This window comes from Mus caroli, chromosome 18, assembly GCF_900094665.2.
Source record: "Mus caroli chromosome 18, CAROLI_EIJ_v1.1, whole genome shotgun sequence".
Taxonomy (NCBI): domain Eukaryota; kingdom Metazoa; phylum Chordata; class Mammalia; order Rodentia; family Muridae; genus Mus; species Mus caroli.
This window is the reverse complement of record NC_034587.1, coordinates 54,797,293-54,815,293: the sequence shown is the minus strand read 5'-3', so window position 1 is coordinate 54,815,293 and position 18,001 is coordinate 54,797,293. Positions and strand designations below refer to the sequence as shown.

The 18,001-nt window shown below is 44.4% G+C and overlaps 1 protein-coding gene across 2 annotated transcripts in view; it reads left to right on the top strand.

The window, feature by feature from the left end:
* The window catches only part of Fbn2 (fibrillin 2), a 203,252-nt gene that overhangs the window by 168,410 nt on the left and 16,841 nt on the right, over positions 1-18,001 (top strand). For both annotated transcript variants that reach the window (XM_021150431.1, XM_021150433.1), the window contains exons 48-58: positions 564-683; positions 3,975-4,100; positions 4,720-4,872; positions 5,909-5,974; positions 6,301-6,426; positions 7,057-7,176; positions 8,167-8,289; positions 8,762-8,893; positions 14,980-15,105; positions 16,408-16,614; positions 17,783-17,908. In XM_021150431.1, the coding sequence (XP_021006090.1) occupies positions 564-683; positions 3,975-4,100; positions 4,720-4,872; positions 5,909-5,974; positions 6,301-6,426; positions 7,057-7,176; positions 8,167-8,289; positions 8,762-8,893; positions 14,980-15,105; positions 16,408-16,614; positions 17,783-17,908 (1,425 nt within the window). The remainder of the gene's footprint in view (positions 1-563; positions 684-3,974; positions 4,101-4,719; positions 4,873-5,908; positions 5,975-6,300; positions 6,427-7,056; positions 7,177-8,166; positions 8,290-8,761; positions 8,894-14,979; positions 15,106-16,407; positions 16,615-17,782; positions 17,909-18,001) is intronic.

Genomic DNA, 18,001 nt, shown 5'->3' with positions numbered 1-18,001 from the left:
AGGAAAGGAAAAAGGAAAGGAAAAAGGAAAGGAAAAAGGAAAGGAAAAAGGAAAGGAAAAAGGAAAGGAAAAAGGAAAGGAAAAAGGAAAGGAAAGGAAAGGAAAGGAAAGGAAAGGAAAGGAAAGGAAAGGAAAGGAAAGGAAAGGAAAGGAAAGGAAAGGAAAGGAAACTGAAGCTGCGCAGCCTGATGAGACAATATGAACTCCCACAGGCATACTCTGCTCATCCACGCTTTTATCATCAGATCGCAGGACTGCCATGACCTGTGTCGGGGTATTAATTGCCAGTTGGGAAGACATCATAGGGAGACTTTTTATTAGTGCTTGAGACTAGGTCTCAATAAATGTACATGAAGGAATGAATCATAACAATTAACAGCCTTATGAACCAGCTACAATATCGGAGGAGTGACAGGGTGTCTTTGTCCACAGTGACCCAACGGATCAGAGGGCCCAAGTGGAATCTATGTCACTGTCATTTAGCAGACAGATGTCTGCAATGATTGTCTCATTGTTACATTTTTTTTGTTTTTTTTTTTCTTTTGTCTTCTTTCTCTCTAAAGATACTAATGAGTGTGTCGCACTTCCTGGCTCCTGTTCTCCTGGGACCTGTCAGAATTTGGAGGGCTCCTTCAGGTGCATCTGCCCCCCTGGATATGAAGTGAGAAGCGAAAACTGCATTGGTGAGGATCGGGTTCATGCTGAGGTCATGAGTTGTGGGGGGAGAAAAAAGTGTGTGGGAGAAAAACAAACATCAACCCCAGCCACTGTGCACATGGGGGCCTCCGGGATGAAACACATAGCTGCCTGCATCTGTTTTATTGAACCATCAAAAATGGTTGGGTTAGCAGCTTAGGGATGTGGGCTTGTTTCCATCAACAGAAGTGCTAGTCAAGGGATTTTCCTTATACTCTGTAGCCACATTCTAAATGTCAGGAAAGACCATCTACTAAATTTTAAAAAGGTCTACAGTGTAATCTTTGGCATGTGATTTTAAAATAGCTATTAACGGTGTCCAGGCTCATGAAAATATGAAGCAGAAGCAGAAGCCTCGATGGTCCTCTTGACCGTTTCCCCTCTTGGGTAGGTGTTACTTATACAAAAGTAGAAAATATTCATCCCCTTGGATCGCTGATGTCTTCTACGGAACAGAACACTGTTCAGCCTCAGAATGGGCTCTCGGAATGCCCTACAGACCCGATGAGGGTGACCTCCGCACAGCCCACTTGATTCCACGTTCTATGAATTGCTCTTGTTGCATGATTGACATCTGAAGCAGCAGCAGCCAAGTGAGGTTTTGCTAGCACAGAGGGATCACAAAGGATGTCTTTGTCTCTGAGGCTTTCATTCCATCACCCATGTCAAGATCCCGAAGATGAAGAGCTCTGATGTTCACATTCGAGACAGTTGCTAGTTAAAAGGGCTATGGACTTCACAGAATTGAGCTGTGTTTCAGACCAAGTGACTAGGTATTATGAGTATCCCTAGTCATTCAATATAGTATATATAGTTTATTATGAGATTCGGTCGTATCTTCTAGCCAAAATAATAAAAGCATAGTCAAATAGTCAAATCAACTGGTAAAAAACGTTTCTTGAAAGTTTAAGATTATCTCTGCCAGTTTGTTAAATTTTGTTTGGGGGGATATGGAAGAGGAATTTTTATTTGTGTATGTATATGCACAGATGATTTTACAGCAAAGTAACAAAGAAATTCTGTAGTCCATCAATCCCTTTCTTTAAAGCTAGCAGTATTAACCACAATAGTGGTGTGTGTGTGTGTGTGTGTGTGTGTGTGTGTGTGTGTGTGTGTAGTGTATAAATATGTGTGTATGTGGTATGGCATGTGTGTGGACAGTATTCATGTATTGCAAGTATATGTGTATTTGTGTGTGTGGTATGTGTGTGTGTGTGTGTGTATATATGTGTGTATAGTGTGTGTTATGTATATACATGGTGGGAAGTATGTACTTGTATATAGTATACTTGTGTTATATGTGTGTGTGGTGTGTATGCATGTGTGCATGGTGTGTGTATACCATGCATATGTACAGGTGCTATTGCCCTTGTTCCCTTGAAACAGTCTCTCACTGAACCTGGAACGAGGCTCGAAGGCAGCTAGCCCTGGTGATCCTCGTGTATCTATATGTCTTAGAGCTGAAGCTACAGTCACATGGGACCAACCCCAGCCTTGACAGTAAATTCTGGGGATTTAAACTTGGGTCTTCATGTTTGCACAGTATCCAGTGAGCTCTCAGTTTTGGTCTTCATGTTCAATTTTGGTTCTTCATTGTATCCACTCCCGCCCTTATATGGAGTGATCACGACAGCTGCACGTAAGCTAGTGGTATGGGAATAGAAACGTGTGTGTTTCCGCACTGTGGCATCATAGGTACCTCTGTCTTGTTGAAAGCACTCACGTCTATGATTCAGTTTGCATTTCATTCGCATTGCCTTTCTTGACCTAAACCTTGCTCCTTGGACAACTATTATCTTCCTATGAAAAGTTTGTTTTTAGTTAAATTACTTTACCCTATACTAATTTTATACCAACTAAGTGTCTCTTGTACCAGTTTTTCTCAGATGAGATTCCTCTAACATGGTCATGCTCAGATGCAAACACACACAGAGTTGTGTGCACACATACACAGAGGCATATGTGCATTCCACAGATACGGTGGTGAGAATGTGGCAGCTCTGATATATAACAGTGGGCTTACAGAAGTGCAGATTTGACTTTTATGGGGTCTCCTACCTAACTGGAGAGACATATTATGTGAGTGAACCTGTTGAAAAGCTTTTCCTTACAATAGATCATGGTGAGCCCTGAACGTTAGGTGTGTCCGGGATGTAACAACACTTTAGAAAACTGAGGCAGGTGTGAGATGGCGTGTCACAGACACCAGCCACAAAGGGTCAGCAGTCACCCAGAGTCCCTCCTACATACTAGATAGGAATTTACTAATCAAAGAAAGATAAATCATAACTAGAAGAGACGCTCTGGAAGTGGGTACCATAGCATTGGGAAGGCTGAACTTGGTCCTGTAAGCATCATGAGGGAGGGAGTTTTTAAAAAGGGATGTGATCTGACTCGTTTAGAGAATTAAATTGAAAGCATGTGCCAGACATCACAGTGGGGGCAGAAGGCACAACATGAGTCAGATAGTCTTGGTATTGCATTCTAACTTTCTTGAAGTTGTAGTATTTTGTCTCTTGAATAAAATAACCTGCTAAATAAGTCTCTCTCTCTCTCTCTCTCTCTCTCTCTCTCTCTCTCTCTCACACACACACACACACACACACACACGCACGGTGAGAGAGACAGAGACAGACAGACTGAAAACCAATGGGAAAGATTCCTTATATTAAAGTGTCAGTCTGGACTTTGGGAAACGATACTCTCTCTCATAGTCTCGTTCCATTGACTGGATCATTCAGTACAATCAGTCGCATGTTTAGAAGGTGGCAGTGTGAAGAGAAGAACAGAGAAAAGATGCAGCCACTGGTGAAGAAATGTACAGTAACTGGGTGGTACCCAAAACTGTGTAGAGGGTACTGAGTAGTAGAACAGGCAGCTACACACTTGTGTGTAGGCATCAAAAAGCCAGAGGGATCCCGGGTTGGGTTTCCAAAGGAGGTGTTTGGGAGAGGGTCCATGAGTCAAGGCTGAATCTGTGAGACATGTATGTCAGTCATGTCAGATAGACAGAGAGGTCCCACCCATAGTTATCAAGTGTCAGGGACATGGAGGTGGGCATGAGAAACTCTGGCATGTGGCTGGCTCAAATTGGATATGATCTTTCACTTTTAAAGCAACAGTTTACCTTAAAAGGATAAATTCGCTACCTGCAGACTGTCATCTGCAGTTCCATTTAATAAATGTCCTTTAATGAATGACCATTGGAGTATGGACAGGTAGATTTATTTTCAACTGTAGAAAGGGATATTGATTAACAAACTCTCACTGTTCTGTAGATATAAATGAATGCGATGAGGACCCCAACATTTGCCTTTTTGGTTCCTGCACCAACACCCCAGGGGGCTTCCAGTGCATCTGCCCCCCTGGCTTTGTCTTATCTGACAACGGGAGGAGATGCTTCGGTAAGTGGTAGACTGACCTCCTCTGTCGCCCTCTCTCTCTTCATTGGGCTAGGACTTTATCATGACAAAAATGAGGTCTACTCATAATACACCATTTGCAACTGCAACCCAGATTTCTCAGCAGCGTCTCAGACAGACTGCCCGTAGAACACTCTGTTAGCGTTATTAACACATACTCTCTGATTTTATGCTAAGAGAAAATTTGTCTCACTGTACCGTTTTTATTTCGTTGCTGGCATGGGCTGTTATGTATCAGTACATGAGTTGCCTCGGGCACAGTTTAATTTACTGAAAGTTAAATTCATTGTTTTTATACAGCTTTGATGGGAGAGTCAACGGGGGAGACTGTGGGAATATGTTCCCGACTGAGGCTGATTTTACAAATCCCTAAACACATCATAAAAACATTTTAGATCTAATAACATTTTGTACGTGGATCACTTTAAACTAGCAAATGAAAGTGACCCATGGAGAATGCCCAGGCCTGTCTCTTAACTACTGATCTTGTGTGTGCCCTGTGTCCTGCTCATGAGAAATGTTCGATCAGAACCAGTTGCATCATGTTGTCCCATGTGTTTAAAGAGCAGTGAGGAGCTCTGCTGTTTGCTTTCCCAATTAGATACTCGCCAGAGCTTCTGCTTCACCAACTTTGAAAACGGAAAGTGTTCTGTACCCAAAGCCTTCAACACCACCAAAGCAAAATGCTGTTGCAGCAAGATGCCAGGCGAGGGCTGGGGGGATCCGTGTGAGCTGTGCCCCAAAGATGACGAAGGTGAGAGCAATGGCAGGGAGACAGAGAAAGAGAGGGAGAGGGGGTGGGGGGAGACAGGGAGATAGGGAGGGAGAAGGAGAGAAGGAGGGAGAAGGAGAGGGAGGGAGGGAATTTTGTTGAGACTTTGTAGAGGGGGAAGTTATACCTTTGTATAGAACTTTGTATAGGTTCTGTGAGCAGCCACTTGGCAAGATCCACCCCCGCCCCAACATTCATGTATAGCCTGTGTACACTGATACCGAGACCACCCACTTACCTTTCCTTTTAACACATTAGTCCTACGTGCTTTCTGAAGACTTAACTGGGCAGAAGAGGCAAGAAAAGGATGGAAAATAAACTCCACATAACTCCACAAGTCCCAAGCTGAAAGTGCTAAAGACAAGCTTGGCAATAGAGCATAGGCCTAACACCAGCAAGGCTAGAGTTTAATCTTTACCATCAAAAAGAAATACATAGATAAGAAAATCCCATGTCGGTGTAATTTCATGGGCTGTGGTTCTCATAATGTTACACAAGATTCCGAGAACTAAAATCAACACAATGGCCCCAAAGCCCCCAAGGGATCCATCAGCACCAGTGAATTATAGAGTAACTCCCAGCGAGGTCACCCTGGGGAGGGTCGGTCACTAGATTAGAAATGGTTTCTGTGTGTATAAAGGACAGGGAAGTTTTTGGACTTCCTGGTGTTAAACAGAGGTAGAGTCCTCAGGCTGGTGAGATCCTAGTAGAAGCTCAGATAGCCTCTCTGAGTCTGCTCAGCGTTGGGCATTAAAACAAAACAAAAATGGTCATGTACAGTTGTGTGAACCTTTACACCTAGCACTCGAGAGGCAGAAAGCAGGCCGATCTCATGAGTGTAAGGCCAGCCTGGTCTACAGAGCAAGTTTCAGACTCTGTTGCAAAACAACAGACCAGAAAAAAAGATGAAAGAAAGAAAAGGAAAAGAGCACACTCTTGTTAAAGATGGCTTTGTACAGAACGTTAACTGGTTCTTAAAATGAAGCTCTTGAGTGATGGAGGCTCCGTTTCTCCACAGTTGCCTTCCAGGATCTGTGTCCATATGGCCATGGGACAGTCCCCAGTCTCCATGACACACGTGAAGGTAGGCTTTGGCGCAGTTTATTTTTACTGTCACATTTTATAAAAATAGATAAATTTCTCATTTATTTTATAAATCATGCTAGTTTTAGAATGCCCTGTAGTATGTTATATCTAAAGAATGATTTTAATAGTTTATGAGCCATATGTTATATGTGTGTGTGTGTGTTTGTGTGTGTGTATCATATGACTATACTGATACGTGAAATATCTGTTTTTCTGACAAAAGGAGTATGTATGTTCCATTCATGTTAGTTGTGTGCTTAGTAGATGTGGACATATTAGCATATCATTCTATATGCGTGAGCTCATGGGAGTGTCCTATTTTAGATGTCAATGAGTGTCTTGAGAGCCCAGGCATTTGCTCAAATGGTCAGTGCATCAACACTGATGGATCTTTCCGATGTGAGTGTCCAATGGGCTACAACCTGGATTACACTGGAGTCCGATGTGTAGGTGAGTATTGGCTCTGTTTTCCGTAGCTCGGACGCCCTGTTGTATTCTTCTATCTGCCCAAAGGCCCCTCAGGTAGCCTCAGTGGTGGTGGGAAGATTTAGAAGACCAAGATGAGCTGATAACAGTATCTTCGTCTCTCCTACCTTTTCCCATGCAACTTGACTCGTTATGAAGATGGAGTTTCCTAGTATCTGTCTTTAACCAATTATACAATCTCTAAAGCCTTGGGATGTAGTTCAATGATAGGTTATATTTGCTTTGCATGCATAAGGCCTTATTTTGGTCCCTAGCATTTAAAACAAGCAAACAAGCAGTGAATAAATGAATGATTGAATGAATGAATGGCAAAGCCTGGGTAGGAGAATAACTGGGAGAACTGTCCGTTTTGTCTTGCATCCTTCTTGATGCAGATGTCCACAGACAGCCTCTGGCTTTGGGACCGTTGCAGAAAGCATTACCATCTGGGACTGAGAGCCTTGAAAAGTGGCCCTTCAGGCCACTTTATGCACTGTATCAAAGCTGGCCAGGGCCAAAGGGAAGGTGCTGGGACGGGGTGCTGTGTCACCATGCCCTCTTCAGATCCTTGGCATGCGTGTCTGGGGCTCTGCACGGCTTCCTCTTGTTTTACAGACACCGACGAGTGCTCCATCGGCAACCCCTGCGGGAACGGAACGTGCACCAACGTGATCGGGAGCTTCGAATGCAACTGCAATGAAGGCTTTGAGCCGGGGCCCATGATGAACTGCGAAGGCAAGTCCTCCTGCCTTGAGGATCAACGCTCTCTTCCTTTGAGAATACAGAATTCGTTTTTTGAAAATTGCCTCCACCTTTAGTCACTGTGTTATTCTCCTGTTCATCCTCATCCCGTGTAGTTTCCCTCATTTCATTGAGCAGTTCCAGGAGTTCTTCTACACCCTTATCTCCTGACAGCAGCCCCTGAGTGGCTCAGGGCTGGCCTTCATCATTTTCTCTTTCTTTAAGACTCCATTACGTTTTCTATATTTTCTTGGCTTCTCAATATATCAGTTAACTTTTAATTTATTCTCTGGATATTGGAAAGGATACATCGTGGACTCGGTTACATTGTGTTCATGCCTTTTTTCCCCCTATAGCAGAGTTAACTTGTGTAGACACAGTCGCAGCCTGCTCAGGCCATTGAAGGCTCTGGTTTCAGTTCTACCTTTGGTACCTACAGGCTTCTTTCGGCTTCGTCCCAAGCAAACATAGTACAGTCAGCAGCCTAGGCTGTGTGCACAGAAAAGAAGAAAGTACACCACCTCTCTTTCCTGGTGATCCTTTCCAGAACCTCATTCACTCTGGAGCACCATGGTGACCTCAGGATTGTGTCCCCTGGACAGACTATTAGGAAGTTTAGATTTAGCTACCAGGCTGCCACCGGCAGGATACTGGTCATCCATAGGGCAGATTGGGAGAAGGAAAGAGAGAGGGAGAGATCAACCAATCGTTAATGTTAGTCCTTGTAGTTTCCTAGCTCTGAATTTTTACTCATCACCAACACTCCAGGTAGCTTTTGTAATTCTTCAGCATATAGCTGTTAGCTTCCTGGAAGACAGTTTTGCCAGGTTCTGTATTGTATGTACCAGAAGCAAAAGTCCTGGTACCTCGTTGTTTCCTATATGATCTGTGAGAAAGCACATTAGTGTCTCTTTCAAGAAATAACTAAGAAGGCAAGATGCCCTGAGTCTCTCATGCTGAGCATGTGCCCATTTCTTTGGCCAGACATCAATGAGTGTGCCCAGAACCCGCTGCTCTGTGCTTTCCGCTGCATGAACACTTTCGGATCTTACGAATGCACGTGCCCAGTTGGCTACGCCCTCAGGGAAGACCAAAAGATGTGTAAAGGTAAGGAAGACCACAGTCAGGGGGAGAGCAGCAGCTTGACCTGCCTCCTCCTGCACCCGTACGGGGGGGGGGGGGGGGGGGGGGGGGGGGGGGGGGGAGGGGGGAAAGGAGTGGGGGTGTGTCAGCTTTGCTGTAGACTTCCTCTCCTAGATAACAGGACACTTAAAAGTCTGTGGGTAAGATGGCTTGAGCATCCCATTGCTGTCACGTGCCCAGGCCCTATTACAGCAAAAGTCACCCTCCCCTGATCTCATTCTAAGGACCAGTCCTGAAAGTGTTATACATCTGGACTACAAGCAGATGTTTGAAAGACTAGGCATCTTTGTCCCTCTGTCACACCAGATGACAACATGACAAGAGTCAGAAGAGCAGAAGTATGACTGAAGAATTGCTAACACCTAGCCCTCGAATCAGAATGTGCTGTTTGTAACCGTTTTCCCCTTCTGATGCATCTTTAATCAATGCTCTCTAGATCTAGATGAGTGTGCCGAGGGACTGCACGACTGCGAGTCTAGAGGCATGATGTGCAAGAACCTGATCGGCACCTTCATGTGCATCTGCCCCCCTGGCATGGCCCGCAGGCCTGATGGCGAGGGCTGTGTAGGTAAGTTCCCAAGGGAGGGTCTCTGAGCAAGGCTGTCGCTCCAAGCCAGATGTAACACTGATCCCAGAGGAGCTAAACCTGAGCCAGCTCCAATCCCGGCTGTACTGAGGCTAGCCTTCATGATCTCTGCGTCCAGGGTAGCACTCAAGGGTCAGGATCATGCTGGGGAGAGGGGGGAGGGGAGGGTGGGTTCAGGCTGCTGGAAACTGTGGGGGTGTTGTTATTTGTGAGCCTCTGTGACTTGTGTAAGCATCAAACTTAGATGTGTAGAAACTGTCCACGAAGTACCTCTACCCTTGCAGCCAAATGAAAGTTTAAGGCTAACAGTCTCACCTTGGTGTCCTCACCTTGGTGTCCTCACCTTGGTGTCCTCACCTTGGTGTCCTCACCTTGGTATCCTCACCTTGGTGTCCTCACCTTGGTGTCCTCACCTTGGTGGGGGAGTAGATAAGGAGCAGCCCAGCATTACTAGTCTCTTACCCCATCACCTAACACATCTGAGTTTCAATGCACTCATTTTTAAAGGGATGAAGTAGAGCTATTACTTCATGGCCCGTGCCAGTCTGGCCTCCCTCACGCCAGCGTGTCAGGGCTACCGTAGCCATTGTCTGTGTCCTTCTTTTCCAAAGCGCTGTCTGTTACCTGAGCAACTGCAGCCCACTGTACGGGCTTCCTCCTCTCTAAGAACAGGGGCTGTTTAACTTAGAACCTGTCACTCCCCTGCCAACCTCCACCACCTAGGGAAACTGAGGTCTTTTTTTTTTTAAAGAAACAACAGTCATTAATAATTTCCTGTTTCTTCGAAAACGAATGCCAAAATAAAAAATAAGATTTCTTAAAAATGAACTCCTCCACACAGTTGCCTGCTACTCAAGGTTAGAACAGGGAGGGGCTGTAAGTGGACACCAAGGATGCCCACTGGGGATGGGAACGCTAAGATTCCACTGTAGCGACAGTTGTGCGAGCCTGTAATTGACCAAAAACCATTGAATTGCACACTTACAAATTCTATGGCATACAAATTATACCTCGGTAAAGCTCATTTTGCAAAAATGAAGCCACGACGGGAAAAGAGATACGGGGCATACAGCGTTACACTGTTTGTTCTAACAAAAAAATAATAAGGGAATGAAACCAAAATACCCATTATAGACATGTAGATAATGCATAGTGGTATGTGTATGCTAGAAAATATACATAGCTGTTAAAATGAGTATGGTAAATGTATGTGCATCTGGATACGAAAATAACCATGAACGTGGAGCAAAGCCATGTAAAATAACATGTCATTTTGTAAGAAACTGCAAGCAATATCATGTTTCCTGTAGGGTACATAGGCAAGCATGTCAAAGACATAGGAAACGCTTTAAAAAGAGAAATCACGGGTCACCCCAGAGTGAACCACCGAAAAAGATACCTCAATTAGAGGTTATTCATCTAGAGTGGTTTTTACCTTTATCTGACAATTTTGATCTTTGGCAGGACTGAATTCCTAAAGAACATGTATAGATAGCATAGACCTTAAAAATTCAGCACCCAATTAAATTCTGCCTAAAATTCCAACATAGCTGTCCTCTTCCTGTCATCGCACCTAACTAACTGCCTGAGATAGCGTATGAAGAACAAAGGTTGTTTTGGTTCATGGCTACACACTGTCTAGTCCGTGACCCATGGGCCCATGCTTCGAAGTTACACCCAGGGAACTGCAAGAGGGAGAACACTCATCCCCAAAATGAAAAAGCTAGAGAGAGGCTGGGACTGGGGTCCCACCATCCCCTTAGCAGATAAGTCTGCAGTGACCCTGGCACCCTCCTACTATGCCCCATCTTGAGGTTTCACCACTTCCTGGTAGCGCCATCTGGTGACCAGCCTTCAGCATACCAGCCTTTAGGATATGTTCAATGTTCACACTATGGCATTGGAGTGTTTTGTGACTTAACAAACTCTGTTTGATGACGTTCACTTGGTTGTTGTTCTTGTCCTTTTATCTTTTAAGTGTCACGTTAAGAGTTTAGTTACAAAGCGGTTGATTCAAAACCACTATCCGTGTAATACCTGTCCATTTTTAAGGGATGCGCCTAAGGCTCCAAAGTCAAAGCATACGTTCCTCAAATGTGGCACAAGGCAGAGTTGTAATTTGTGTGGGAAGGAGGAAAGAACCACCCTGATTACTGTACCTAAGGCATCGGATTTGAGCACGTGATCCCAGGTGCTGGTGTCACAAGCTGGAGCCGCCATGGCAAGCCTCGGGGCTTGCATCTTTTCTTGTGTATTTTGATAGTAGAATGTACAGGTCTTTAAAAAAGTTTGTCAGGTCCCCAAGCTTTTCTGTTATAAAATGCTATGGGCGAGGCCATGTGATCTCACAGTTAGGGATCCCACACAAATAAACAAAATCCTATAAAAATAAAGAGTGTGTAAAATTTAGGATGGAAAATAAAGATGCGCGTGCAAATGCCTCAGAGTCCAAGAAAATTTCTCAGATTCATAAAACTGTAAACCATGACAAGCTAAGGACTCTATGTAGGACATAGAAGAGCCCCCACCAAGAAAACAGTAAAGTTATCCAGAGGAGGGAACTTGATCCTGCCCTATATTGTAGTGAAACAATCACTTCTTGAAAAAAATCACAACAAAATCTAATCATTAGAAAAAAAAATATCGATTTGATTAAATTTGGTCAAAAATGCATTTATAGGCATCTGAGGTTGTAATTTAGAAGACGGCGGTGTTTATTCTAAAGATGGCATAGAGCGATGTCCTCCTCAACCTTGAAGATTTTGGAAATGTCACGGGAAGGGATGAGTCCCGGACTATCCTGCCTTAAAGACCCAGCCCCTGCAGACAGTGATGGGCGTCCTCAAATCGGCGTGTTCTCCTTCAGACTTTATCTAGCTATTTCCGTTTTCAGAAGTTTGCTTAGAAGATGGTAGATGAGAGACACGGGAGTATTTCTGGGCAGGCCCCATTCCACCCTACAGTCCCCAGAAAGGGAGGTGTGAGAGGTGGCTTGGCACTGTGCTGTTTAAATATAGACAAACAGGTCCAGACATGGACATTTCTAGATTGAGACCGAAAGGTCAGGGACGAAGCAGTTACCAGAGAGTCTAAGGCTTAGTGATCATCTGATTTAGTATAATGACCCAGGAACAGAAAGCATGGCAGATTTATTGAAGATGTTCATATATTGAAACCATCAGCTCCACTGTCCACTGTTGACCTGCTGGGTTACTAAGCATGGCAGATTTATTAAAGATGTCTGTATATTGAAACCATCGGCTCCACTGTCCACTATTGACCTGCTGGGTTACTAAGCATGGCAGATTTATTGAAGATGTCCGTATATTGAAACCATCGGCTCCACTATACACTGTTGACCTGCTGGGTTACTTCCAACACGACTGAACAGTTTACACAAATATGTGAGTAATGCAGGCTGAACAGAGGGGAAGACAGGAAGGAAGATAAGAAGTGGACTGGAGACAACTGGAAGAAAAGGGTGATTTAGAAAAGTCACTTTAACCATCTCTGAGGAAGATAATTAAAGACTCCTGCGTGGTTTTAAAGTATCAATGTAATTGTAGAAGCTCAGAAAAGAAATGGGCCCGCAGGAGAGTTTAGAAACCTCTTTAGAAGTAATGGAGTAGAAATGGGGGGAGGGGGAGGGGTGCTGGAGAGGTGGCTCAGTCAATAAAGGTGACAGACATATGGTGCAGGCATGAGGACCTGAGTGCAACCCACAACACCTTCAAAGGATCAGACCTTATGTTAGGCGGTTCATGCAGCCAAAGCTTTGTTGGAGAGTTATTTCCAACTGTTAAATTATAAATCAATATAAATATATTAAGCAGGGCAGTGGCCATGCACGCCTTTAATCCAAGCACTTGGGAGGCTGAGACAGGTGTGATCTCTTGAGTTCAAGGCCAACCTGGTCTACAGAGCAAGCTCTGGGAGATATGTCATATGTATCTTGATGGATGGATGGATGGATAGATGGATGGATGGATGGATGGATGGATGGATGGATGGATGGATGGATGGATGGAGAGAGAGGGTACACACCATTTGAGAGAGAATCAGATCTAGGAGTAGCCAAACTGAGCCCTCAGATTCTAAAAACAACCAACTAGAAAACTCAAAATTCACAATCTAGCTCATTATTTTTGTGATTACTCTTAAATTTTCATAATAAAGTTCCCCCCAAACCAGAAAATCTATGGATTCACATCATTATGAATTTCAGAATACTAAAAGCAAAATGAAAATACTTAACACTTTTAGAGGGGGGAGGGAGGATAGATTCTCTTCAAATAAACAAAAATACAGGGTAAATGAAATAGCAGACTATCTTCAATATTTCTAAGGGAAATAATTTTGAACTTAAAATTTCAAACTTAGTAGTATGTAAGGCCAATCAAAGTAAGGCATTGTCAAAAGCCTATTTGGTAATTTATTTTATATTCACATGACCTCTCTGAACTAATTGACAAACTATATATTTGAATTTGAATCCAAGAGACAGTGATTACATATGTATAGCCACACCTTAGTCCCACTAGCATACAAGTTACTAGCTAGAGACGTTTAAACAGATACCTTTAAACAGATGGTGTGAAATAAAGAGATGGGGCAGGACCTGAGGAGGCTGAGGTAAGAGGAAGGCAACTTCAACTGCATCCTAGACAACACGGTCAGTTAACCTTGTAAGACTTTGCTTCAAAATGAAAAGAGCCTAGAGACAATAGCCCAGTGGGTAAGCACTTGCCTAGTGTGTGTAAGGTACTAGATTCAATGCATAGTCTCAAAAAATTATAATTTTTGACCCTGGTTGAGAATTCAGTAAAAGAACATTTCAAAACCATTTAAAGGATGCTACCAGAAGAGTGGAGAGAAAATGGTAGTACCCAAACCTGAGTTGGAGACACGAGGAAAGGACAGGAAATAGGATTGGCTTGACAGATGTTAAGAGAAGGGGGAACATCTATGAAGTGGCAGGTAAGCTTGGAATAGCAAGCATGTGCTGGATCACAGATACACACACTTTCAAAGTTCTTTTGAGGACCAGCTGGATGCTTCTGTAGGAAACACACCAAGACAAAAGCGTGAGAGGACGGTGTGAAATAAAGAGATGGGGAAAGAGAGTCCAGGCATCTGTTAGTAAAAAGACAACACAAAAGGATTTCAGAACACTGAAGACTAAACAAGAAAGGAAGGAAGGAAGGAAGGAAGGAAGGAAGGAAGAAAGGAAGGAAGGAAGGAAGGAAGGAAGGAAGGGGGAAGGAAGGAAGGAAATGAAGGAAGGAAGGGGGGAAGGAAGGAAGGAAGAAAGGAGTTTACCAGAGGATGAAGTTGGTCGTGAGCGCCCTCCTGTCGAAAACCATCAAATGCAACTCACAGAAACTCACAGAATGTCATACAAACCCAGTAAGGATATTAGAAATTTTAATAAATAAGTTTGTTTGTTTGTTTGTTTTTAACTTGTTACTTATTTGTCGCCAAGCAAAAGAGTGCGGCTCCCTAAATTCTCCTCCCTGTTAACCACCTTTAGAGGCCACAGCTGTGCCCAGGATCCCACACAAAGCCTTCGTCCTTGGTCGCCACCACCTCAGCGGACATCTCTCTTCCCACAGCTGTTTCCTCCCCTTTCAGAAGCTGGCCCCCTCTTTCATGGAATGCTTCCTCTCTGGGGGAGTATTTCGAGGTCCACAAGGACACTATCCCTCTCCTACAGGGGCAGGGTCAAGAAGGAAACTTTCAGAAAGGAGCCATCTGATTGGATGAGGTGCACTGGGAGCACCAGTCATGTGACCGATTTAATCCCGCCTCCTTAGTTTTTTGTTTTTTGTTTTTTTCTGAGACAGGGTTTCTCTGTATAGCCCTGGCTGTCGTGGGTCTCACTCTGTAGACCAGGCTGGCCTCGAACTCAGAAACCTGCCTGCCTCTGCCTCCCAAGTGCTGGGATTAAAGGCATGCGCCACCACTGCCTTGGTATCTTGTCAAAGGCTTTTATTTACGATGAGAACACCGAAAGACAGTTAGGAAGCTGTGGTTTTAAAGCTGCTTGTAATTTTTTTTTTCCTATGAAGATGAGAACGAATGCAGGACTAAGCCAGGCATCTGTGAAAATGGACGCTGCGTTAACATCATTGGGAGCTACAGGTGTGAGTGCAATGAAGGATTCCAGTCGAGTTCCTCCGGCACTGAATGCCTCGGTAAGTGAACACGTGACTATTTCCCTGGGTGAGTATAGCACGTCTATGATGTCATCGCAGAACAGCTCGGCACATTCACCCTTGTCTGTTGAACAGACCTTGTACAAGACCAGTACTCCGCACGTCCCCCCACCCACAGATACCCATCTATTAAAATGATGTATCTATATGCCTACGCCTTACATGCCCATGTAACGTAAGTAACAACCTGAAACAGTCTTTCCAAAGGGGAAATTAGTTAAGCTCTGTGGAAAATGTGACTTCAGTAAGGCTGACATCAGGAGCTGATTTAATTCCAAAAAGAAAATATTTTCAGTGTGAGGTAAGCTCTCCCAATACTAATGCAAAGCAAACACCGCACGCCTCCAAAGCGCAGCAGGGGTTAATTTTTACATTCCAGTCCAGAAAAAAAAAATGCTTGACAAAATAATTTCTAATTGGAAATATGACCTCATGGGCACTGTAGCACGCTGAACCGATGCTGAAATGTATACACTGCAGCAGGTGCTGTTAATGACGACGGCAGCTGTAAACGTAGGGTGTGGTCAACTTTAAAGGAACCGGAGAAAGAGGAGAGATCACCTGGTAGGTGGCCCAGTCGGGCCAAGCATCAGATGCTCATCAGCCTGCTGCTTTCATTCCTAGGGATATTTTTTATACCCGACAATGTATTTTATTATCTGTTGTCTCCGATCTAAGCCTTTCCCAGACGTATGTCTTTAAAGACACTACTTTCTGCTCATATTATGGTCTTACTAGGACAGTTGGCTTATGAGACCATGTTGAAGGCTTTTCTCCATGCTTGCATCACAGAAGCCTCTGTACTTATGTTAATCTGCTATCTACAATGCACCAAGTCCTCTCCCTGTAGACAGTAACAGCATAACTACCACACTCATAACATAGTCTTAAATTTATTCTTCATTTCCCTACCTAGCATCACTTTGTCTAACAGGAAAAAGCTTCATTCGATGTTTCTTCCTCTTGGGTTCTCTGGGACTACAGCTCCTAACCATTTGCCTATCACTTTCATTGAATCAAAAAGAATATAATTCTAGTTCTATTGAATAACTCATTCAATTTTCCATTGAATAACTTTTATCAAGTTTAATACTCTATTCCTAGTATAAACACCATAGGGGAGGGGGTGTATTGTCAACAAACAATCGCTAAGCATCGGCCACTCACGCAAGAAGAACACTGAGTTTTGAAGGTTTTGCCTATAAGGAGAGCATGATGGTCCACTGAAAACCAAGCTGACTGGTACCCCGGTCTTGACTCTCATCTTGTGTTCCGCCTCAGACAACCGCCAGGGTCTGTGCTTCGCTGAGGTACTGCAGACAATGTGTCAGATGGCCTCCAGTAGCCGCAACCTCGTCACAAAGTCGGAGTGCTGCTGTGACGGTGGCCGAGGCTGGGGCCACCAGTGTGAACTGTGTCCACTTCCAGGAACCGCCCAGTACAAAAAGATATGTCCTCATGGCCCAGGATATGCCACTGATGGAAGAGGTAATGCGCTGAGGGCACTTGAGGCGTCGTATCAGACCAGTTAATTTCGTACATCCACATTAATGTAAAAGAAATGTAAGAGGCTAATTCTTTCAAAATTCTGCCTGAAAGTCTGGTACTCTATGCACGAATCAAAAGAATATTCTTGCCTAATGCTGTATACAGGTGTGTGTGTGTGTGTGTGTTTGCACACATGTCTACACACTTGTGTACACGTGTGCACGTGGAGGCCAGAGGAACTCTCCAAGTAGGCCAGGCTGGCCCGCCTGTGCACTTTAGGAATTTGGCTGTTTTCATCTATCTCACCACCCCTGGCCTTTTAAAATGCAGGGTCTGGGGCTCTAACTCACATCTTCATGCTTGCAAGGCGAGCACTTTACCCACTGAGTTATCTCCCCAGGCCATGTTCCACAAAATTTAAGAGATCTATTCCTATGTCAAACCCAAGGGAGACTTTACTGCTCTCACTTAACAGAGGCGGAAACGGAAGCACAAACCTATGGTAACAATAAATAATGTCCCGAAAAACGTGGGCAAACCCTATCTGACCCCAAAGGCCTTGGGCACTAATAACCTTCAAACTGCGCTTGCCTTGTTTAAAGAAACGGTGCACAGCTGAGTGTGGGTAGGAATTTATTCTATTTTCAAGCTACTTCCACGCCAGCAAGTTTCATAATTAGCTAGAGGTTTCCACTTTTCTGTGTGTATGCAACCAAGTGTTTTGTGGCTGTTATGAAAGATAAACTGGTTCCCTCCATTGCTGTGAAGACTCCCGGCCAGCACCTGACTGCTAACTGAAGCCTTCCTTCAGAGTCTCAAGGCAGGTGGGACCTGGAGGCCCGGATTTATGGATAGTAAATTATCACATATTTCAAGTGGCATCTTTCTAACACGTACCAAAAATGATAACTTCCACTTAGAATATAAAATGAAGAGTCCGGCATGAGCCTTCCGGCATAGCCCTCTCATGGTTTTCTCCCCGTGTCTCTCTCTCTCTCCCTGCCTCCTCAGATGCCTCTGTTTCCCTCCCCGGTTGCCCTTCCCTGAGAAGTGAAAAGGGACTTTCCCAGAACTTCCCTGGTCGTTCCACCTCACCCTTTCCGAAATCCTCCTCACGTCCAGCTGTCTCCAGTGCGCACACGTTAGCTTCTCTCCTCTTGCTCTACAGATATCGACGAATGTAAGGTGATGCCAAGCCTCTGCACTAATGGCCAGTGCGTCAACACCATGGGCTCCTTCCGGTGCTTCTGCAAAGTTGGCTACACCACGGACATCAGCGGAACAGCTTGTGTAGGTAAGATGTGGCTGTACACCTGGGGTTTGGCAACTCCTGCTTCCTACAGACCGAGCACCGTCAGGGGAGCACTGACCTATGCTTCCTACAGAC